This window comes from Spea bombifrons, chromosome 12, assembly GCF_027358695.1.
Source record: "Spea bombifrons isolate aSpeBom1 chromosome 12, aSpeBom1.2.pri, whole genome shotgun sequence".
Classification (NCBI taxonomy): domain Eukaryota; kingdom Metazoa; phylum Chordata; class Amphibia; order Anura; family Pelobatidae; genus Spea; species Spea bombifrons.
This window is the reverse complement of record NC_071098.1, coordinates 1,588,158-1,608,684: the sequence shown is the minus strand read 5'-3', so window position 1 is coordinate 1,608,684 and position 20,527 is coordinate 1,588,158. Positions and strand designations below refer to the sequence as shown.

The 20,527-nt window shown below is 46.1% G+C and overlaps 1 protein-coding gene across 1 annotated transcript; it reads right to left on the bottom strand.

The window, feature by feature from the left end:
• Positions 1-1,119: 1,119 nt before the first annotated feature.
• ST14 (ST14 transmembrane serine protease matriptase) lies at positions 1,120-17,236 on the bottom strand. Its single transcript, XM_053451856.1, has 19 exons — positions 16,832-17,236; positions 9,235-9,394; positions 9,021-9,148; positions 7,899-7,969; positions 7,536-7,684; positions 7,355-7,390; positions 6,881-7,121; positions 6,537-6,676; positions 5,064-5,161; positions 4,655-4,764; positions 4,262-4,392; positions 4,066-4,170; positions 3,670-3,780; positions 3,401-3,514; positions 3,097-3,225; positions 2,808-2,994; positions 2,247-2,524; positions 1,996-2,132; positions 1,120-1,370 (listed from the first exon to the last, which is right to left on the bottom strand). Exons 1-19 carry the CDS (start codon positions 16,874-16,876, stop codon positions 1,209-1,211), a joined length of 2,532 nt encoding a protein of 843 aa, XP_053307831.1. The 5' UTR covers positions 16,877-17,236; the 3' UTR covers positions 1,120-1,208.
• Between the last annotated feature and the right edge of the window lie 3,291 nt (positions 17,237-20,527).

The following is a 20,527-nucleotide window of genomic DNA, read 5'->3' as shown; positions in this document are numbered from 1 at the left end:
ATAGACATTATTTCTCACGATGATTGATTTTGGGTATCTGTTGGGGTCGGTTCATCACATCCCCCGGTATCCTACTGCAAATGTAAATTTATGATGAAAATAAAAAATAACAAAAAAAAGCTTTATTTTAATAATCATAGCTACCAAAAATGACACCAAACATCTCTACAAACATTGAGACAGCGTTGCCAGAAATGTTTCATTCTATTTCAGTTGGCGACACACACAGCAGTCCTCGCGATGTGAATTAATGACTTTATTTATAACCAAACATATCAACCATCCCACATCAATAGAAAACGTAGCAATACACTTAAAACATATTAACCCTTTCAAATCTGCTTTACAGGGGCTTAAAAACGGATACAAAGTAACAATTCAATAATCTCAACGAGCGCAAAGCAAACGCAGAATGCAAGTGCAAATGTGCGTGTTTTCAACGGTCAACATTTTATTTTTAATACAAACTTTTTTCTTTTTTGAGAAAAAAAAATAAAGAGATTCATAGTCCAGACAAGGTTGGAGTGCGTAAAATCCAAGGGTTATTTTAAAAAAAATATATAAAGAAAAAGGAGTGGTAGAGACTAAACACCGGTTTCGTCACAATGAAACATGATGCTTTATATACACAGAACGAAGACAAAGTATCCGATCTTCTTTAAACCAAAAAAAATCATCCTGGTTGTTCATATACATTTTCTAAAAAAAAAAAAAAGACCTAAACAAAAAAGACTTAAAAAATAAAAATACATTTTTTAATTCTCAGAATTTCTTATAGAAGAATTCAGAGGAGTGTTTTTTTGTGATTTTTTGGTTGTTCTAGGATTTGAGGAGGTAATCAGGACTTCATTTCACTGAAGTTTTAAGACGAATTACCTACAAACTTCTCGTTGCCATCGGCCGCCGTTCTGCTGCCCGATCCAGGGCCGTTCCGGAGAGGAGTCCAGAAAAAGAAGTTGTGGAATCTGCCCGTTCTCGGTCAACCAACGCGAAAAAAGATGAGGTAGGATCAGAAGTGGCTCGCTAGTCCCGGCTCACCTTTTTTGCCTGCAGTCACGCTACGAAGTGAATCAAACCACCAAAAATCCCGGGAAGTCTGGTTTTTCAGGACCCTTAAAATTTCTGTTTTTTTTAAAAAAAATATTCCATTAAACTCGATGACTTTTAAAAATACACATAAAGTCCTTCACAGCGCCGGTAAATCTTCATTACAAGCCCGTGTTCTGCCGTATCCAGTCCCTCATGTTTGTGACGCTTGTGTAGACGCCTGGCTTATTCCTCCTCGCGCAGCCATCGCCCCAGCTGACTATACCAGCCAGGTACATCTTGTTATTACTTTCCAAACTGGACAGGGGTCCGCCAGAATCCCCCTACAACAGACAAAGCGTTATTAATAAGAGCCGCTGTGCCAAGCGTTCCACGGAATATTGCGAGTAGAAAGAAAAAGAGAGAAAAGGCATAAGTGTATGAAACATGCGGTTACCCTGAAAAAAGGTACAACTATGGGGTGACTTATTATTATTTATTATTATCGCAATAAACATGGAGATCCCCCTCCCCAAGACATAGCGAGTAACAAAGACCACCAAGGAATGTAGACGACACTTCATATTAAACAGAAAAGCATCTGCATACAGGGAGGGCCGTAAAGCTCCAGAATCCACCGGTTTGAGATTGGGTTGAATTTTGGCCTTTATTGGTCGCTTTTATAGACGGTCGTGGAGATCGCCCAGGTTCCGAACGGTCGCTATTAAGCAGATGCAGCTGGGCAGCTGAAAAAGTTGGGGCTTTTCAGAGAGGTCATTACACGTAAATGCAGCCCGGGGTCCAAGGTACCCAATAAGGGGCCCAATGCTCCTATATGATGGAGCAAGGGGCAGTAGTAAGCAGGCACGAGCTCTATGCAGCCCCCTATGTGACCACGGCCCCTAAGACCCGAGCTCCTTTTTGGACCAGGGAAGGTTCATCTGCCGTTCCAGCCCATTGAGAAATTACCTGACAGGCATCGATGCCGCCGCTGACAAACCCGGCGCACAACATGCGGGCCGTCAGTTGGTTGTCGAGAAGTTTGTTGCATTCATTATAGTTGATTACGCGGATCTCTGCCTTTTGTAGAACCACCGACCCAGAACCTGCAGAAGGAAAGACACAGCGTTGCACGTAGTGTATGGAAGGCGAGATCAGAGAGCGCCAACGCGTCTCCGGAATTCCAAAGACTCCACGAAACCATTAAACAAGCGTCTCACCCCCTTCGCTCAGCGCCCCCCAGCCCGTGACCCATATGCCTTTGCCCACGGGGAAGTTGTGGGAGCTCTCGGGGATGCAGATGGGTTGGATGAAGTCGGTGTAGGTCACGGGGCTGCTCAGCTCCAGCATGGCGATGTCGTTATCGTACGTATAGTCATTGAAGCTTCTGTGCGGCACGATGCGTTTTATCGAGCGCTCCACCACGTCCTTGCTGGTGGTTCGCTGCTTCTGATCGTGCAAACCCAGGAACGCCGTCCACAAGGAGGGGTCGGAATACCTGCCGGGGGGAAAGAGAAGAGACCCCTTCAGATCCCAGCCTCCACCACGAGCTGCCCCCCAATAATACAATATTAGCAAAGCATGGCCCAACCGGCCCCACCAGTCTAGAACCTGATGGGGTCACACAAACACCTCTATTTAACCGACAAACTTATGTCATCCTCCATCGATGATGTAATAATGACACGACCAGGGCGTGAAATACAGACATTTGGGGCATTTCACAATCCGCAAGCTATTTTTGCTCCCTGGATGTATCGGAACACGCGTGTCGCACGTACCGTGTTCCTTGCATGTCTTGGAAACAATGAGCTGCAGAGATCAAGATTGTGGGTGAAACCAGGGACGCTCCGCACGTGTGTCCGTCTTTCTTGGTGTGCAGACTGACCTGCCACGGAAACTCTCCGATATCGGCGTTCACCCCCCCTACAATCCTGGTCTTTCGGGTGTACGGGCGCTTCCCGCAGTCTGCACGAGAAATTCAGCAACAGAAAAGGTCAAAAGAGCGCAAGAGCAGCGGCCGACATCTCCAAAAAGGGAGAGCGCTCCGGGGGGCCGGCGGTCACTTACTGCAATTATCGGCGTCCTCGTCCGAGCCGTCGGCGCAGTCCTTTTCCCCGTCGCACTCCGGGTTGGTCTTGCTGATGCACTCGTTGTTCTTGCATTTGTAGGTTAATTCCGTGCAGGCGGTTTTGGGCTCTAAAACAGAACGAAGCCAAGATGTCACCCCAGCCTCTGTTTGGCCATTTAATGCCTCCGGTCCTTCAGCCGGCCCCCTACAACACGACTTCAAAAAGCCCCCCTGAGACACTGCTGGGGCAAAATCCCACACCTGAGACCCCCCGTTATTCTCGGAAACGCTGCATTTACTCACCCGCGGGGCAGTCCAGCTCGTCGGATCCGTCTCCGCAGTTGTCGTTCTTGTCGCATTTCTGCGCGTTGGGGATGCATTTTCCATTCGCACATTTAAAGTTATTTTCTGGACATTCTGAGGAAAAAAAAAAACCAAACCATAAAAAAAAACTTTCAGTCGTTAGCAGAAAAACTAAATCCAGGGAAAACGTGCATTATGCGGCATTTTAACAGTTTGAAATAATCACCGGCGGGTGAGATACATGCCGGTCACCCATGTCAGATACTCACTGCAGTCCTGCTCGTCGCTGCTGTCCCCGCAGTCGTTGACGCCGTCGCACAGGAAGAAGCGGGGTTTGCAGATGGTGCTGGTTTTACAGCGGAACTGATCAGCCGTGCAATCTACGGAAACGGAAGAACAAACGCTAAAAACGGCTATCGGGCCCTAATGCACGAACGAGGGGCCCCTTAAAAAGAACGTCTTTCGAGCGCTGAGGGACGAACGATCGTTAACATTCTGTGCCAATCAAAACGCTCGGTAACCGGATCACCCGTTATCCCGAGCGCCGACCATCCAACAAAACAGCTTTAGTTCCGTGAGCTGCCCCGAGTGTCCCCAGCAGGGGGCGCCGTCTCATACGCCCCGAGCGTCTCTGAGCCCCCCGCCTGCGATCCCCGAACACTCACTGCAGTTTAGTTCGTCGCTGAAGTCGATGCAGTCGTTCCACCCGTCGCAGCGGCGCTCCTTGCTGATGCAGCGGCCGCTCTTGCAGGTGTACTGGTCGGGACACGCTGCGTTTCAAGAGAAAAGGAGGGAAAAGTCACTCAACCGACGGACAGTAAAAGCCGCCGGCGCCCACGCGATGACACTAAAGATACTCACGGTTCTCAGAATCGTACGACACGTACTGCGCCGTGAAGCCGGTGTCGGTGTGCGACTGGTCGGAACGGAAACGCACCATCATTTTATTACTGTTGCTCGAAACTACGAAGGGCTGTTTCTCCCCGCAGTACCTGAGAGACGGAGATTTATGGGGCGTTTAAACCAGTGCTGGGATAGGCATATGGAACAGCCTCCCAGCAGAGGTGGTATAGGGTAATACAGTGAGAGGAACATGCATGGGATAGACATACGGCTCCTGAATCTAAGACGAGACCAACGACTGATTAAGGTTTGAGTCTTTACAGCAGGAGAAACGGGTGACTAGACGGGGGCCGGATGGGGCCGATCGCTCTTTAGGCGCTCGCAGTCCGGGTATTCAGAGAATTTACTCACCTCTGGTTATTGATCTCCACGTAATCTTTCGTGCACGAGCTGACGGGGACGCCGGGTTCCAGCAGGTAGAACATATTAAACCGCAGCTTCACAAACTTATTTCCCGGAACCTGCATGGACAAAAAAATGAGAATCCACTGAGCCCACAAGATTTGGGGAGAAAAAAGGTTTTTTTACGTGAAACGGAACCTGAAGACAGAAAGCACAGGAAGCAGACAGATGGCCAAGAAAAGGTTAAGGTTATCAGGATCGGGTATTAACTATGAAGGTCGAGCAAGGTCACTAAACCCCAGTTTGCCAAAATCAGAAGTTTTAAAATATCCAGAACATGCGCGGCGGTAACACGAGAACAGATCACGGGGGGGGGGGCGTAACACCCCTAAAAACCGGGAGGCTAACAGACACCTACCTGGATATCCCAGATACATTCCTTGTTCGCGGGGTAATGGCCGGGGAAGAACGGACTAGTAATCACCCCTTCGGAATTTCGGATTGTGCCCCCACACACTGCAACGGGGCGGAAGAAAAGGAGAACGTTTTCATTTTGTGACATTGTATCTCATTGCAGTTACCAGGATTACATTTTGGGGGAAACCAGCAAGTTCCCTACATTAAGAAGTTGCAGCAAATTAGAATATTTACAACAGTGCTGGATAAATATTATTATTATTATTATTATTATTGCTATTTCTATTATTGTTATAATAACAAAAAAACATAATAATAATAATATAATAAATAATTGAATTAGCAATAACAATACAAATAACAGAACTTGTAATAAAATAATAAATAATTTTGCAACATCTGTAACTCAAACTCTTCGTACATTTTAGAAAGGGTTGTAAATACAAGTTTCTTTTTGCACGCTCTTTAATCAATTAGCGATAAATAGTATTAATGACGTATATGGTAATAATAATATAGTATTAATGATATATATGGTAATAATAATATAGTATTAATGATGTATATGGTAATAATAATAATATAGTATTAATGATATATATGGTAATAATAATAATAATATAGTATTAATGATATATATGGTAATAATAATATAGTATTAATGATATTTTTGGTAATAATAATATAGTATTAATGATGTATATGGTAATAATAATATAGTATTAATGATATATATGGTAATAATAATAATATAGTATTAATGATATATATGGTAATAATAATATAGTATTAATGATGTATATGGTAATAATAATATAGTATTAATGATGTATATGGTAATAATAATAATATAGTATTAATGATATATATGGTAATAATAATAATAATATAGTATTAATGATATATATGGTAATAATAATATAGTATTAATGATATTTTTGGTAATAATAATATAGTATTAATGATGTATATGGTAATAATAATATAGTATTAATGATATATATGGTAATAATAATAATATAGTATTAATGATATATATGGTAATAATAATATAGTATTAATGATATATATGGTAATAATAATATAGTATTAATGATATTTTTGGTAATAATAATATAGTATTAATGATATATATGGTAATAATAATAATATAGTATTAATGATATATATATGGTAATAATAATATAGTATTAATGATATTTTTGCTAATAATAATATAGTATTAATGATATATATGGTAATAATAATAATATAGTATTAATGATATATATATGGTAATAATAATAATATAGTATTAATGATATATATGGTAATAATAATAATATAGTATTAATGATATATATGGTAATAATAATAATATAGTATTAATGATATATATGGTAATAATAATATAGTATTAATGATATTTTTGGTAATAATAATATAGTATTAATGATGTAGTAAATCCATATAATTATGATTTTTAGCGTCTTACGCATGGTCGAAGGCTGCTGCTTGAATTCCGCCATGAACCCCGGCTGCCTTCCTTTGTCGTCTGAAACCATGGTGATCAGCATCACATTTTGGGAGGAGAAGAAGGTGAGATTGTAAGACGGAGGATAACTCCCACAAAGCCTGGAAACGAGAGAGAACGAGACAGGGTTAAGGGTTAAATTCCCGACGTCTTTAATACAAGATACGGGGTCTGAAACCAGGGACAGACAGACAGACCCCCCCCGATACCCCCCGGAGATCTAGTTCTGCCCGCATCCCTCAATATAATGAAGGGTAATGGAATTATTTTGGAATTATTTTGGGGGGGGTCCGCGCCCCACTTACGTCATCATAGTGCGAGCCTCCGCGATGCTCAGCGAGTCGTACAGTTTGACGTAGTCTCCCCGCGGCAGGTTACAGGTGTCCATCTTGAACGTTTTGAACTTGAGGCTGATGATGTGGTCGACGTCGGCGCGTAGCACCCACTGGCACCGCGTGTTCGGAGGGTAGGGAGAGTTGGGGAAGCCCGGGCTGGAGAACTTGGTCAGCTCCCCGGGTTTGGCGTGTAGAAAGTAGTTACAGCTGTCTGGGGGACGCAGAACACAAACGGGGGGCTGAGACGGAGCGTTCGATGGATACAAAGTAACCGAGCGGCGCAGGGAATCCCTTATACACCGCGAACATGCGCAGCCCCCCACACATGCTTTTCAAACACAGGCTTATCCGTTATCTAGAAATTCCCGGCTATCCCCCAACAATCGTACGGCCGCCAAAAAGTAACAGCGACTGTTTGTATACAGCAGAGACGGAAACACTTACTGTCCCGGAACTTTCTCGCCAGCTGGAAATCGATAGCTGCAAAGAGATAGAGAGCGGGGTAAGGATGCGGACGGCCCGGTGCGTTATGACATCATCGCCGGCTGTCATAAGCGGCGAAAGGTCTCTGATATTCTAAATCTGATGGCTGCTTGCAGCGCGTTTGGGGGAAACCATGACTTACGGTACGACTCGAACGAATCCACGGCCAGGAAGCTCCTCCTCAGATTCACGTTCTGTACTTTTAACTCCGATATCGCCTTATCCAGCGCCTCCTCCCGATAGGCAGGGACGGCAAACTCCGCCCAGTAATACGCGATGACGCTGCCCTCACTGCCGGGGAGAATAACGGGGGGGGGGGGCGTTGGTGTTAATAAGAGGGGATCACACATATAGAAGATTTAAAATATAGAAATATAGATTTCACGCGCTTAGAATCATCGCTCTATACATCGAGACGCTTAGGATGCCGGCCAATGAGAAATTAAGAATTAACGTTAATTAATTAATAATAAACGCAGAGTTTTCGGCCACTCGATGGAGTTACCTGAACGCGGTGACGCTGCAGTCGCTGAAATACGGGGCGATATCCGGGTGCCCGCTGTACAGAGTCTTCAGCTACAACGAGAGAGAGATTTACGACGTGAGAGCGCGCGAGAGTGCGAGCGAGAGTGCGAGCGAGAGAGAGAGCGAGAGAGAGCGAGAGAGAGAGAGCGAGAGAGAGAGAGAGAGCGAGCGAGCGAGAGAGCGCGAGAGAGAGAGAGCGAGAGAGCGCGAGAGAGAGAGAGAGAGAGAGAGCGAGAGAGAGAGAGAGAGAGAGAGAGAGAGCGAGAGAGAGAGAGAGAGAGAGAGAGAGAGAGAGAGAGAGCGAGAGAGAGAGAGAGAGAGAGAGAGCCAGACGCGGGTCTGTTCTGGGAGACAGACGGAATTATATAATAAGTTTAATAACGCCGGTTTTCCGACTGTTTCATCCCTGGTTAAAATCCGGCCTCTTCCCAGAGATCGTCGTTTAGCGGCGGGGGGGGGTCTCTAAAGTGGGCGCAGCGCCCCCGTGGTGCCCATAATGTGTATTATTTGACCCCGAGGTAGTAGGGAGAGTCCAGCCTGCAGCAAAGAGAGGGCTCCAGACAAGATGAAAGGAAGAGAGAATCTGTGTGTTAGTGAGTGTGCGTGTGTGTGCGTGTATGTTAGTCCGTGTGCGTGTATGTTTGTCCGTGTGCGTGCATGTTAGTGAGTGTGTGTATGTGTTAGTGAGTGTGTGTATGTGTTAGTGAGTGTGCGTGTGTGTGTGTTAGCGTGTGTGCGTGTGTGTTAGTGAGCGTGTGTGTTAGCGAGTGTGCGTGCGTGTTAGTGAGCGCGTGTGTTAGCAAGTGTGCGTGCGTGTTAGCGAGTGCGCGTTAGCGAGTGTTAGCATGCTTGTGTGTCAGTGCATGGTGTTAGAATGTTGGGGGTAAGTCTAGGGTTAGTGGTGGGAAGGAGAAGGGAGGGAGGGTGTGTATGGTTACGTGTATGGTGTCAGAGTGAGTGTCATGTTAGTATGTGAGTGTGCGTGTTTTAGTTAAAGCGGGGCACTGAGGAAACACGGCACCCAGGGGCCACTAACCCCCGGCTCACCAGTTTAGTGAAGGTGTTGAGGGACAAAGTATTACAAAGGGTTAATGATGGTTACCATGTCGGTGACTTTCTCGGCCAGTTGGTTGAACTCCGGGGTCGTTGAATTCTCGTAGGCGTCGATAAACGGGTAGTTGGTGATCCTCAGGCTTCCGGTGAACATTTTCTGCACGCGGGCGTTCCGATCTACACGAGAAACACACGCAAACTAAACCGGGGGCCGCATAACACGGGTAAAGACCACGCTAGCGGGGGCCACGGGGGGTACTCACAGGCGAAATGCCACACGAGGAGCCCCACGGTGAGGGAGAGGAGAGCGGCGCCGAGCACCACGCCGATGACCACGTACTTCCTGCGCGGACCCCGCTTCTCCACCTTCTTGGTGTTGGTGGCCGGAAGGAATTCCACGACCTCCTCGAAGCCGTTCATACTCTGCGGGAGACGGCAAAGTCACACGCTTATTACACGCTTATTACATATAACACGCTAAATTCCAGGGGAAGCCGCGTTACCCCTCTATAGCGCTGCTGCGGGGTAGAAATTATTACTCTTCATTAGATGCCCACCAATAAATCCCCCCTCCCCCCCCCCGTCAGATATCACCCCCCTTTCACCAAAGAATTATGAATATATATGTCTGAAAATCGCAGTAAAACGACCCAGAATTATAGAATAAAACTACTGAAAACTCCATAAAAACCACTAAACCACGATTTCTAAACCCGAAAACTGCCAACAGATCGGCCCCATTCGGCCCCCCTGTAGTCGCCCGTTCCTCCTGCTGTAAAGACTCAAACCTTAATCAGTCGTTGGTCTCGTCTTAGATTCAGGAGCCGTATGTCTATCCCATGCATGTTTAATAACCTCGCTGTATTACCCTCTACCACCTCTGCTTGGAGGCTGTTCTACTTATCTACTACCAACTAGTAGAGTTCTGATTGTTTTGAAAAATCATTCACATCACAAACTGCCTCTTAACAGCGAGGAAAACACGCAAAATATATATATATCCTCGAAGAGGAGGCAACTTTAAGCTACTGATACTTTTTGGGTTTTTTTCTCAATATCCTCCCAATTAGCCCAAATATTCAGCAAAAATGGAATTTCCGGAGAGGCGGGATACGCTGTGGAGACGTCTCAGCTTCACCGGATGAGTAAAAGAATAAAATGCAAATTAAAAAAAATAAAACGGGAAATGAAGAGGTTTGTCACCTCTGGCCATTGGATGAGCCGCCCCATATGCAAATTAACCTGCGAAAATGATTCATGTTTATTTGCAGTAAGCCCGCCCCCTTTCCTCGTTATTTTATAGGAAGGACGTCGTTCCAGAAACATTACGTTTTACAACCAAATCCATTGGTTACCCGTTAAAGTTACGCATTTGTTGTTTGTTTGTTTTTAACCCCGGAATTCCCAGACGTCTCCCCCGCAGGAAACGTTTTGACAGACGGATTGCGCAACAAGCGAAAAATCTTTTCTCCTCACGACAAAAAAAGTAGATAATTAGAGCGACGTAATGATTCACCGCGGGGAGCCGGGGCGCAGCGCACGACATCACCGAAACGCCACGAACTCTACCCAAAACCCACCCCAACCCCCCCCAGCCGTCACGTTTCTTACAAAACGAATCATTCTGACGGCAGCAGGTGAGACGATCCGCAAAACAGAAAGGAACGCATCACCTAAACGGCATCACGTAGAGCAGATCGGCCCCATTCGGCCCCCGTCTAGTCGCCCGTTTCTCCTGCTGTAACGACTCAAACCTTAATCAGTCGTTGGTCTCGTCTTAGATTCAGGAGCCGTATCCCGCGCATGTTTAATCCCCTCACTGTATTACCCTCTACCACCTCTGCTGGGAGGCTGTTCCACTTATGTACTACCGAGTCGTAAACACAGTTGCATTGCCCCACTAGGTCCTGGTTATGAAGACTTTGTTTTTTTAGATACGGCGTTTTACTTGGTTAATTAGCTTAATGAGGCGTAGAAGACGACGTCGACCACAAAGTGCAAACAGTCCCGAGTTTCACCAACGCCCCAAACACAAACACGGCAGGTGTGAAAATTAAACATTTCCTGCATTTACTACTCGTTGTAAACAAACAAAAAAACACTATTTTACCGGAAACAGGAAAAACAAAAATACTAAAATTTAGTTCATTATTTGTGCAAAGTGTTAATGATGACGCAGTCGCCGTGGCAACTGATACAGGTCCCCTGGTGATTGTGTATCCCCCCCGCCATTGTGTTTATAATTTGCCCGGGGGTATCAGGCATGCTCGGTGTTGCCCCTGGGAGGGCAGTTTCAGGCGTTGCCCTCCAGCCCGTTCCGCACACAAAGAGCTGAAACTTCCCCCGTAGCTTTTTTTAACACCTTCATTTCCGCTCCCCGACGCGGCTTCCCCGTCACCCGTGGGCCGAACGGAACAAAAAAACCTCCAGAAACGCAAAAAAACACAGAAAACACATCATTTCTCTACTTTAACCCCTTGACTGCCAGAAGATTGGACAATTCCACCCCTCCGTGTGCATCAAAGGGTTAATAACTGGCTGGCCCATCACAGCTCCTATAGAGAAATAGTTGGGGGGGAAACCAAGAACATTTCCAGAGTCACTCGGGGACAGGGTACAAAGGATCATTTCTACTTCACTGAAATGGAACGGCCTCCCGGCAGAAGTGGTAGAGGGTAATGCAGTGAGGGTATTAAACATGCATGGGATAGACATACGGCTCCTGAATCTAAGACGAGACCAACGACTGATTAAGGTTTGAGACGTATGTCTATCCCATGTATGTTTAATACCCCCAGTGTGTTACCCTCTACCACTTCTGCTGGGAGGCTGTTCCACTTATCTACCATCAACACAAGCCACAGATAAAAAGGTATTTTTTAGGCCCTCGCTCGGGTCGGTTGGGCCGTGGCTGTTTTCTGGTGGTAGTCCGTTTGGTGAAGCGCCGAGCGTCAGGGAGATCCTGTTTTAACCGAATCGTCGCTCACAGAAAAACCGGTCTATCCGCTCCGTGCCGAGCGTGACGGGACTCATTCAGCGGCTCCACCAAGAATGTGCGAGAGACGGCTCAGCGACAATGATCCGGGACCCCCCCCCACGCACTCAAGGAGTTAACCCGACTTTTTTTTTTTTTTTTTTTTTTTCTTCCTTTTACCCCAAACCGGTGGGGTCCCGCGTCTGAAATGTTTTGTTGCCCCATCGTCACACTTCTCCTTTCCATTTGTTTTTATGGCGACCGGGGAGTATCCGGGGGTCCGGCGCCCCCCACTTCTGCCCCCTGACTACCAGATAGACTGCACAGAGCTATGACATCATAATCCAGAAGCCGAAAGCGCGGGACGCGCAGGTAACAGGTTATTAGACACAGGTTACACAGAGAGGGCAGAAAAGAGCCAACTGCCCCGCCCGGTAAAGACCCCCCCAGACCTCACGTGTGACCCCCGCTGTAACCCGAGGACCAATCGCCATACCCAGGAACGGTCAGGATCTGCCCCAGAGCCTCAGGGTTTTTGCCCCAGTCTCGGGGTCACACAGTCTGGATCTGACTCCTTCCCATCCCCCCCGCTGTGATCATATATAAGAGTCCCAGTCGGTGCTTTTGCCCCCAGTATGTTATGGTTGATATCCCTACTTGAATGCAGGTGACTCCAGTAAGTGTGTCATTTTTCTTTTAATCTGTTTATTATGATGTCACGTATCCAGAGCAACCAACAGTTCTGTAACTTTGTCCTTCAGCACAAAACCCTCCTTTTTACAATTTATCCGAAACCAGAAATAAAACCAACAAACAAAAGAAAACTAAACAAAAACCGGTAAACCCCCCCCCCAAACCGGTATCTCCACTCCCCAACCCGACACCTGCAGCGTCCGGCCAAAATAATATAACCGGATCTTTATATAACGACAAGTCGAGGTTTCCATGACGACCGGTATTAGAGCCATTTGGCGAGTCGCTGCATAGAATCTTCACGATGGGCTATTAAGGGGTTAATATTCCAGGTATGCCAGTCACCCCAGACCCCTGCAGTGCCAGTCCTGCCATTACTCCCCCTCTCAATGCCAAAATCTCGGGGGCCACATCCTGCATCAAAGGGGGCTGAAGTGAGAATAAAGGGGGCCGCCGCGGACAGCCACAAAGAGCTTCAGCGTTAAGAGATAAAGAAAAACATTGCATTTCCTAAAAATCTAAATGAGTTCTAAACACGTCGTATAGTAAATACATCGCCCGCATCACAAGCACAGGCCTGCGCGGTATGATGTCATCGAGGTGACGCAGCAGGGGGAATGCTGGCGTCGGGACGATTTAATGAGTTGTCATTTTGTGAGTTTTAAATAAAGGACAAAAAAAAAAAAAAAAAAAAGAGGCGGGAGGAAATTAAAAAAAAAAAAAAAAAGCAGGAGGGAAAGTTTCTTATTTCACCCCAGAGGGCGTCCCGACCGCCAAAAACCGGACCGCTTCCCCCAAACATACGATTTATGGTCCGGCTCATTAACCTAACGAGGCGTACGGAGGAAAATGAACCATTTATATATTTATCCCCCACTTCCTGTGTATACCGCGGGAGCAGCCATCTTAACTTCCTGCTCTCCGGATCCGCAGCATTATTCCTCCCCGTTTTTATTGTACGTTTTATTACGATGAACGAGTCTTTTGCGGGCGGCGATTAAACGTAAATCTCCCCAAAATAGGAAACGGAAAGACCTTTTAGTGAATGCGGTTCTGCTAATAGCTGCCAAGTGGCTCAACGCCTTAAAGGGACCGAACAAAAAAAAAAAGCTGGGGATTCATTTAGCGGGATTCTCATCGCAGCATTTTTCTGATGGGCAGACTGGGGAGGAATAATATAATCAGTTCGTCCCGGCTGCCCGGGATCCTCCAAATCGCTGCCTTGAAGTGAATTTTGCAGAAGCCAAAAACCACAAAAGTGTCTCCAGTAACCCAGGAAACGGAGTCGATTCCGCTTCAACAGGACGTCCTTCTACCCGTCCCGACACAATTAGAAACAGACGGCTGTCTGCGGTTAGCAGAGTCTGCGCTAAGGATCCTGCGCAAGCAAGCAGGCAGAGGAGCTGACAGGGGGCCGGCGGGCAGGCAGAGGAGCTGACAGGGGGCCGGCGGGCAGGCAGAGGAGCTGACAGGGGGCCGGCGGGCAGGCAGAGGAGCTGACAGGGGGTGGCGGCAGAGAAACAAAATGTGACATCAGATAAGAAGCATTCAAACCATCCGGTCTGCCCAGAAAAGCCGACGAGGGCCGGGGCGGACAGGCTGGTGTTTCTGTCCTAATGTCTGAAACAAAGCGTATCGCTTGCAGGGAGGCAGGGAGGCAATACCTCTGCGCGATCCGGCGTAACCGGAAACCATTGTTTTTCTGGTTGTCACCGAGAATCCGCGCCTGGTCCGTTTTTTGTTATTTTGGGATTTTAGACACTTTTGCTGATAATGACAGTGAGAGGATTGAAACATGCGCGGGATAGACACATGGCTCCTGAACCTAGAATCTGCCGGCAGATCGGCCCCGTTCGGCCCCCGTCTAGTCTGCTTGTTTTTCCTGCTTTAAAGACTTTAAAAACTACATTCATCCCTAAGAGTCCAGGTTTCCCGCGGAATCTCTTTACTAAGCGCAGGAGATCCTGAAAGAACGTTAAGAAACTCTGCGCCGCCAACAAACAAATTGTTACTGCGAGCTGTGCTGACACGCGATCCCCTCCCGTGTGCTTCGCCTTCCGTGTAACACGAGCCGTGACGTAGCCATGTGCTGGAGGAGAAATTCTGCCAAAACGTCGTCATTTCTGGGTCTGAATCACAGGCCTAAAAAACACGCTTTGGGAGCAGAAAATCCTCGCGCAGGTTTCACCCCCCCCCGAAACACTTATTTATTCCACGAGCGCCGTCGTTACGTCACTCGTCACAACCCAGCGTCTGCCTCCAAGTTTCTAAATTAGAGTTTTTATATTAAAAAAACAAAAATTCCCAAATTTGCCATTTTTTTTACAGTGCAATATTCCAAAAGAACCCCGGTAACCAAGTACTTAGAAACCCTGTAGATTGTAAGCTCCTGTGCGCAGGGGCCGCCTCACGTTTCTGTAAGTCAGATTGTTATGTTATATACTACTTGTTATCATGTCTACCCGTTGTACTGCGCTACGGAATATGATGGCGCTATATAAAACAATAAATAATAATAACCAAGCGTCGGTAGCGGAAGGTCACGGGGTGCACCCATCCCTGGTACATGTCAAAAGATCCGCCCGATTATTCCTCCTCATTAACGCCTCCTCCTTGGTGAAAGCCGATTGGCTCTGGTGGCCTTAGGAGGAGGAGTTAGGAGAAGGCAGGTGAGTTCAGGACAGTGATCAGTAGTGAAGATTTTGCCCCATAAGCAGAATCTCAAATTAATGGAATCATTTTGCCTTAAATTTAGGTATTTTTAATAAATTGCTAAAGTAACCCATTAAATGCCAACAAAGTAATCGGTTAATTATCCATCTTAATTCATCCCAATCTGACACAGAAAAGAGCGCAAGCTTTCCGGACAAAACTACCCTAATTTAACGGGCATAGAAATTCCACAAAATCCAGCTCTGTTAACCCCTTCAGTAAATAAACCAAACCCTCCGTCTTATGACTTTTCTTGAGTAGCAAGACCTGTCCTTGCACATACAGACATGTTTTATCGCACAAAAGCAGAGTTTGGTTCACAATGAGTTAAGTAAACAAAACAATGTTGTAAAAATACAAGTGTCATAAATATTTAACTATTTCAGGGTTAAAACTTAAAACACGCTTCGTCCAACATCCATTTGGATCCAATAGAAGCGTCCGGAAGAAAGTCATCTCTGGAGAATTCCAAATAAAAACGTTAAGCTATTTAACCAATAAATCCCCATCTGCAAACCTCCTGGAATTTACTGCCCCCCCTCCCAGCGTCAACCATCAAAGAAACTCAGGAGAAAGCCCCCCTCCGGACACACGCGGAAAGAATTAATCCGGAATCTTTTTCTTCTATCAAAGTCATTACTCAGGGATATATTTAACTTTATAAAGAATGTTACAGTAGAGGAAGCACATCCGACAGCGGGGTGAGGAAAGAGTTAAATAGATTAAAAAAAGATATTTTGGGGCTAGATGTTGATACATTCTGCATATTCTATTATAACATTGTGCTTTGTATATGTATGTATATATTATATATATATACACACACACATACATTTATACACACACACACACATACCTACCTACACACACACACACACACACACACACACACACACACACATTTATACACATATATATACTTACATTTCAATCTATTAAATAATTATATAATACCTTGTATTCTATTAGATAGTATGCTCTCTCATATATAATATATATATCAATCACACACAGTATATATCACACACAGTATATATCACACACAGTATATATCACACACAGTATATATCACACACAGTATATATCACACACAGTATATATCACACACAGTATATATCACACACAGTATATATCACACACAGTATATATCACACACAGTAATATATATATAGAAATACAGGATTCTAAGAGACAAAAGCCGACAGACAGAATTAGACGAAAATGCCATTTACCCCCCCCCCCTCAGAGCTAATTACCCCCCCTTTCAGAGCTAATTACCCCCCAGCTTTATCTGGATGATAAGCCCCGCTGATTAGTTGCCGTTTGCACCGATAGCCGATCGATCCCTTTGCTGGTCGCCGGATCTGGGCTGCGGTTTGTGGATCGCAACAAATTATCAAAGTGTTTGTTGTATAATATATACTGACGTTCTATAACGTCTAAACACAAACATTAACCCCCGGGAGCCCGGATCGCCTTACCTCCGGTCTGTGGCTGTATTTCAGGTTGGAATCGGAGTTCCTCATATTATCCTGAGAGGGGAGACTGCTGAGCCCTCCTTTCTCTTGTCTCTGGTGGGAGATGAGTGGCAGCCTCTATCAGACTCCCGGGAAGGTGTGGAAGTTCCGCTGAGCAGAGGCTGCTTCCTCCCCCTGGTTTCAAGTGAAACTGGCAGCAGCTGCAGCGAAACTCGGGACTGAAGTCACAGATGTGGATTTACCTCCCAGGCCGGGGGTCTCTGCCTCTCCTGCCCACTCCTCGGGTGCCCCCTCACTCCCTGTCTGCCGGGACCCCGGGTGATTTTGCTCTTTTTCCCCTCCTTTGCTGCTTAATCCTCCGACTCGCAGGTAGTAGTTTCAAGGTGTGGCTTTTCTTCCACTTCCCACGAGATTTGCAGAGTCCCTCCTTCCGGGCAGGTGAGGGCAGGGGGGGGGGGACAGAAACCAAGGAAGGACAATGAAACTCAACCTCTCCCCCCCATCTACTCAATGCCCCCCAACCACTCAATGCCCCCTAACCTCTCCCCCATCTACTCAATGCTCCCCAACCACTCAATGCCCCCTAACCTCTCCCCATCTACTCAATGCTCCCCAACCTCTCCCCCCTATCTACTCAATGCTCCCCAACCACTCAATGCCCCCCAACCTCTCCCCCCATCTACTCAATGCCCCCCCAACCACTCAATGCCCCCCCAACCACTCAATGCCCCCAACCACTCAATGCCCCCTAACCTCTCCCCATCTACTCAATGCCCCCAATCTCTCCCCCATCTACTCAATGCTCCCCAACCTCTCCCCATCTACTCAATGCCCCCAACCTCTCCCCCTTCTGCTCAATGCCCCCCAACCTCCCCCTATCTACCCATCTACTCAATGCTCCCCAACCCCCATCTACTCAATGCTCCCCAACCCCCCATCTACTCAATGCCCCCCCAACCTCTCCCCCCATCTACTCAATGCCCCCCAACCACTCAATGCCCCCTAACCTCTCCCCATCTACTCAATGCTCCCCAACCTCTCCCCCCTATCTACTCAATGCTCCCCAACCACTCAATGCCCCCCAACCTCTCCCCCCATCTACTCAATGCTCCCCAACCTCTCCCCATCTACTCAATGCCCCCAACCTCTCCCCCTTCTGCTCAATGCCCCCCAACCTCCTCCTATCTACCCATCTACTCAATGCTCCCCAACCCCCAACCTCTCCCCCCCATCTAATTGTTACAAGAAAGAAGGGACTGCAGCTTTACAGAATAGTATAAATTCAGACATGTTAATTATGGTTTATTGGGGTTTTCTTGCCCAAAATGTATTAATTTCAATATTTTTTAACCAGAAAATCTAACTGTCCAGCTCAAAAATACAGAAACACAGAATATTCTTCTAAATATAAAATACTAAATATATCTGGGGAGTCCAATAGAGCCACTGGGGCGGGGGGGGTATATTAAAAGTGATTCTGATGCAAAGTGTGAAAATGGTGTTATCACCATAGCAACTAACACAATGTTCCAGCTGATTGCCCCCTTCCTCTGCGTTGTTCTGGTGAATGAAAGTTAGAATAAGAGTCATAAAAAAACAAAGTCATGCAGGATGAACGGAGCGATCGGAAAGCGGGGCGTTCTCAGGGAACGTTTGGTAATAAATCATACGCTTTATACTTATCTGGGGGACTTTACAAACCCAACAAAATTAACTAAAATGGGGGAATCTCATCAAAAACAGAAATGTATATAAATATAAAATTCGGTTATAAATCGGCCCCTCTTCCCGCTAGCGGTTATTTGGTGCAATTAATTTGCATTTGGGGGTCAGACCAATAAGAAATTTGAAGAACTTTGATTTTTCACACTTTTTTTAAATCTTTGCTGGCGGATCTTTCTGGAGATGATTTTATTCTTTATTCTCCATCTGTGAGGACAGGGTGTGTTGTTTCGCCCCCGGGGGACTCGTCGAATCTCCAGGGAGCCTCAGGCTTCAAAACAAACCTGCTGACGAGGCGTTTCACGACGTAAAATGTCCTTTAACAGAGAAACCTATTTCCATCTCATAAGCTCCATAACGGCTGTCACGGGAGGTAAATGGTTAAAGGGCGATTATCGCGACTCATCCTCCGCTTTACTATATTTAGTCTTAAAAAGCAGCGTTTTGTTTATGATCTGATGCTGAGTAATCCCGAGGATTCCGGAATAACTTAACTGTTTGACTGCCAGAGGGGTGTCCTTCATAGGTGGATAGAAACATAAAACCTCCCGGCAGATCGGCCCCATCCGGCCCCCGTCTAGTCGCCCGTTTCTCCTGCTGTAACGACTCAAACCTTAATCAGTTGTTGGTCTTGTCTTAGATTCAGGAGCCGTATGTCTATCCCATGCATGTTTAATCCCCTCACTGTATTACCCTCTACCACCTCTGCTGGGAGGCTGTTCCACTTATCTACCATCATGTTTCACTCTTTCTATCATGTTAAACAAACCCCTTAGCAAGTGATTGTGAGACCACGGAGGAGGAGGAGGGCAGCTGCAGCTACAAAGCTACAGATTCTACCGCAGGTAAGTGCTTTATTTATTTATTTATTTTTATTTTTTAAAGCATAGATAATAAAACAAACAAAAAGTACTTTAATCCGCATTCTTTTTTCTGGGGCTGCCAGGGACATTAAACTGCCCCTTTAAACTATCACATGACAATTAAGGATTCCCTGAAAAATTATAAACGAGGCTAGATGTTATGTTTTTAATATTTATTTCAGGGAAGGGTTTGGGAATTCGTGATGCTTCAGACCTGCATTCATTTATCAAATTCAACCGAGATGCATTCGGTCCATTTCTACGATTAAAGAATGATTTCTGAGAAGGGTCCGGGAGTCAGCGGGGCTGGGAAAGGTCTTTCTGATGAATTTAGTGAAGCAGACGGAACGGAACCTTTAAAAATAGTGAATTTTGGGTAAAGTCTTTCGTTACGCAGCCGCATGATCGCCATAAATAAGGTAATTCATCGGGGTTTATTGACTGGAGATAGAGTTAGGGATTTAGCGGAATACGCTGGGTTCGAGGGTAGAGACGGACTTTGTCCTGCGTTCCCTCTGAGTCGTCATCTAATGGAGGACACCGAAAAGCTGCGTCAGGTAATTCCTTGTACAGCGCTCTGGAATATGATGGTGCTATATAAACCAAGAAGCAATAATAATCCCGGAGAAGCCGTCATTATCCCATCTGCCTCCAAGCCAAGCAAAGAACCAGATCGTCTCTGCTGCAGGAATCTTCCAGCCCCCCGCGCGTTTCCCCGAAATCCCGAATGCGGCGGGGAGAACGGAGATCGCAGGGATGGAGGAGGGGGAGACCAGCAGCGTCCTTTAGAACTTTCAGATTATTCTACCGATGTTATTCCTTTACAGATCGGGAGATTGGTTGCATCTGGAGGGGTTTCCTGGAAGAGGAGGATTCTGTTGCGATCACTCATTGGTTATTTACTTGTGATGTCAGCATGTTTATATTTCCACCACGAGTGATGACGTATGAGACGGCTCACGGATTTCCAGCTGAAATGTCTCGTAGGAGGCCAAATGTTATACGTTATTCTTTAACGAAGTAAGATAGATGCCCTTCGGGCGACCTTTGATGTAATAATTCTGTACGATGTCATAGGCATGAATTTTCCATGTATTTGCCCATTTCTATTAGA

Bases quoted from the DNA above. Each gene is read 5' to 3' on its own strand.
- ST14 (XM_053451856.1), bottom strand. From the start codon at position 16,876: ATGAGGAACTCCGATTCCAACCTGAAATACAGCCACAGACCGGAG. The intron at 4,765-5,063 runs GTAGGTGTCTGT...TTGTCCATGCAG, and splicing joins AATGTATCTGGGATATCCAG to GTTCCGGGAAATAAGTTTGT. The intron at 3,226-3,400 runs GTGAGTAAATGC...GTTCTGTTTTAG, and splicing joins CGAGCTGGACTGCCCCGCGG to AGCCCAAAACCGCCTGCACG.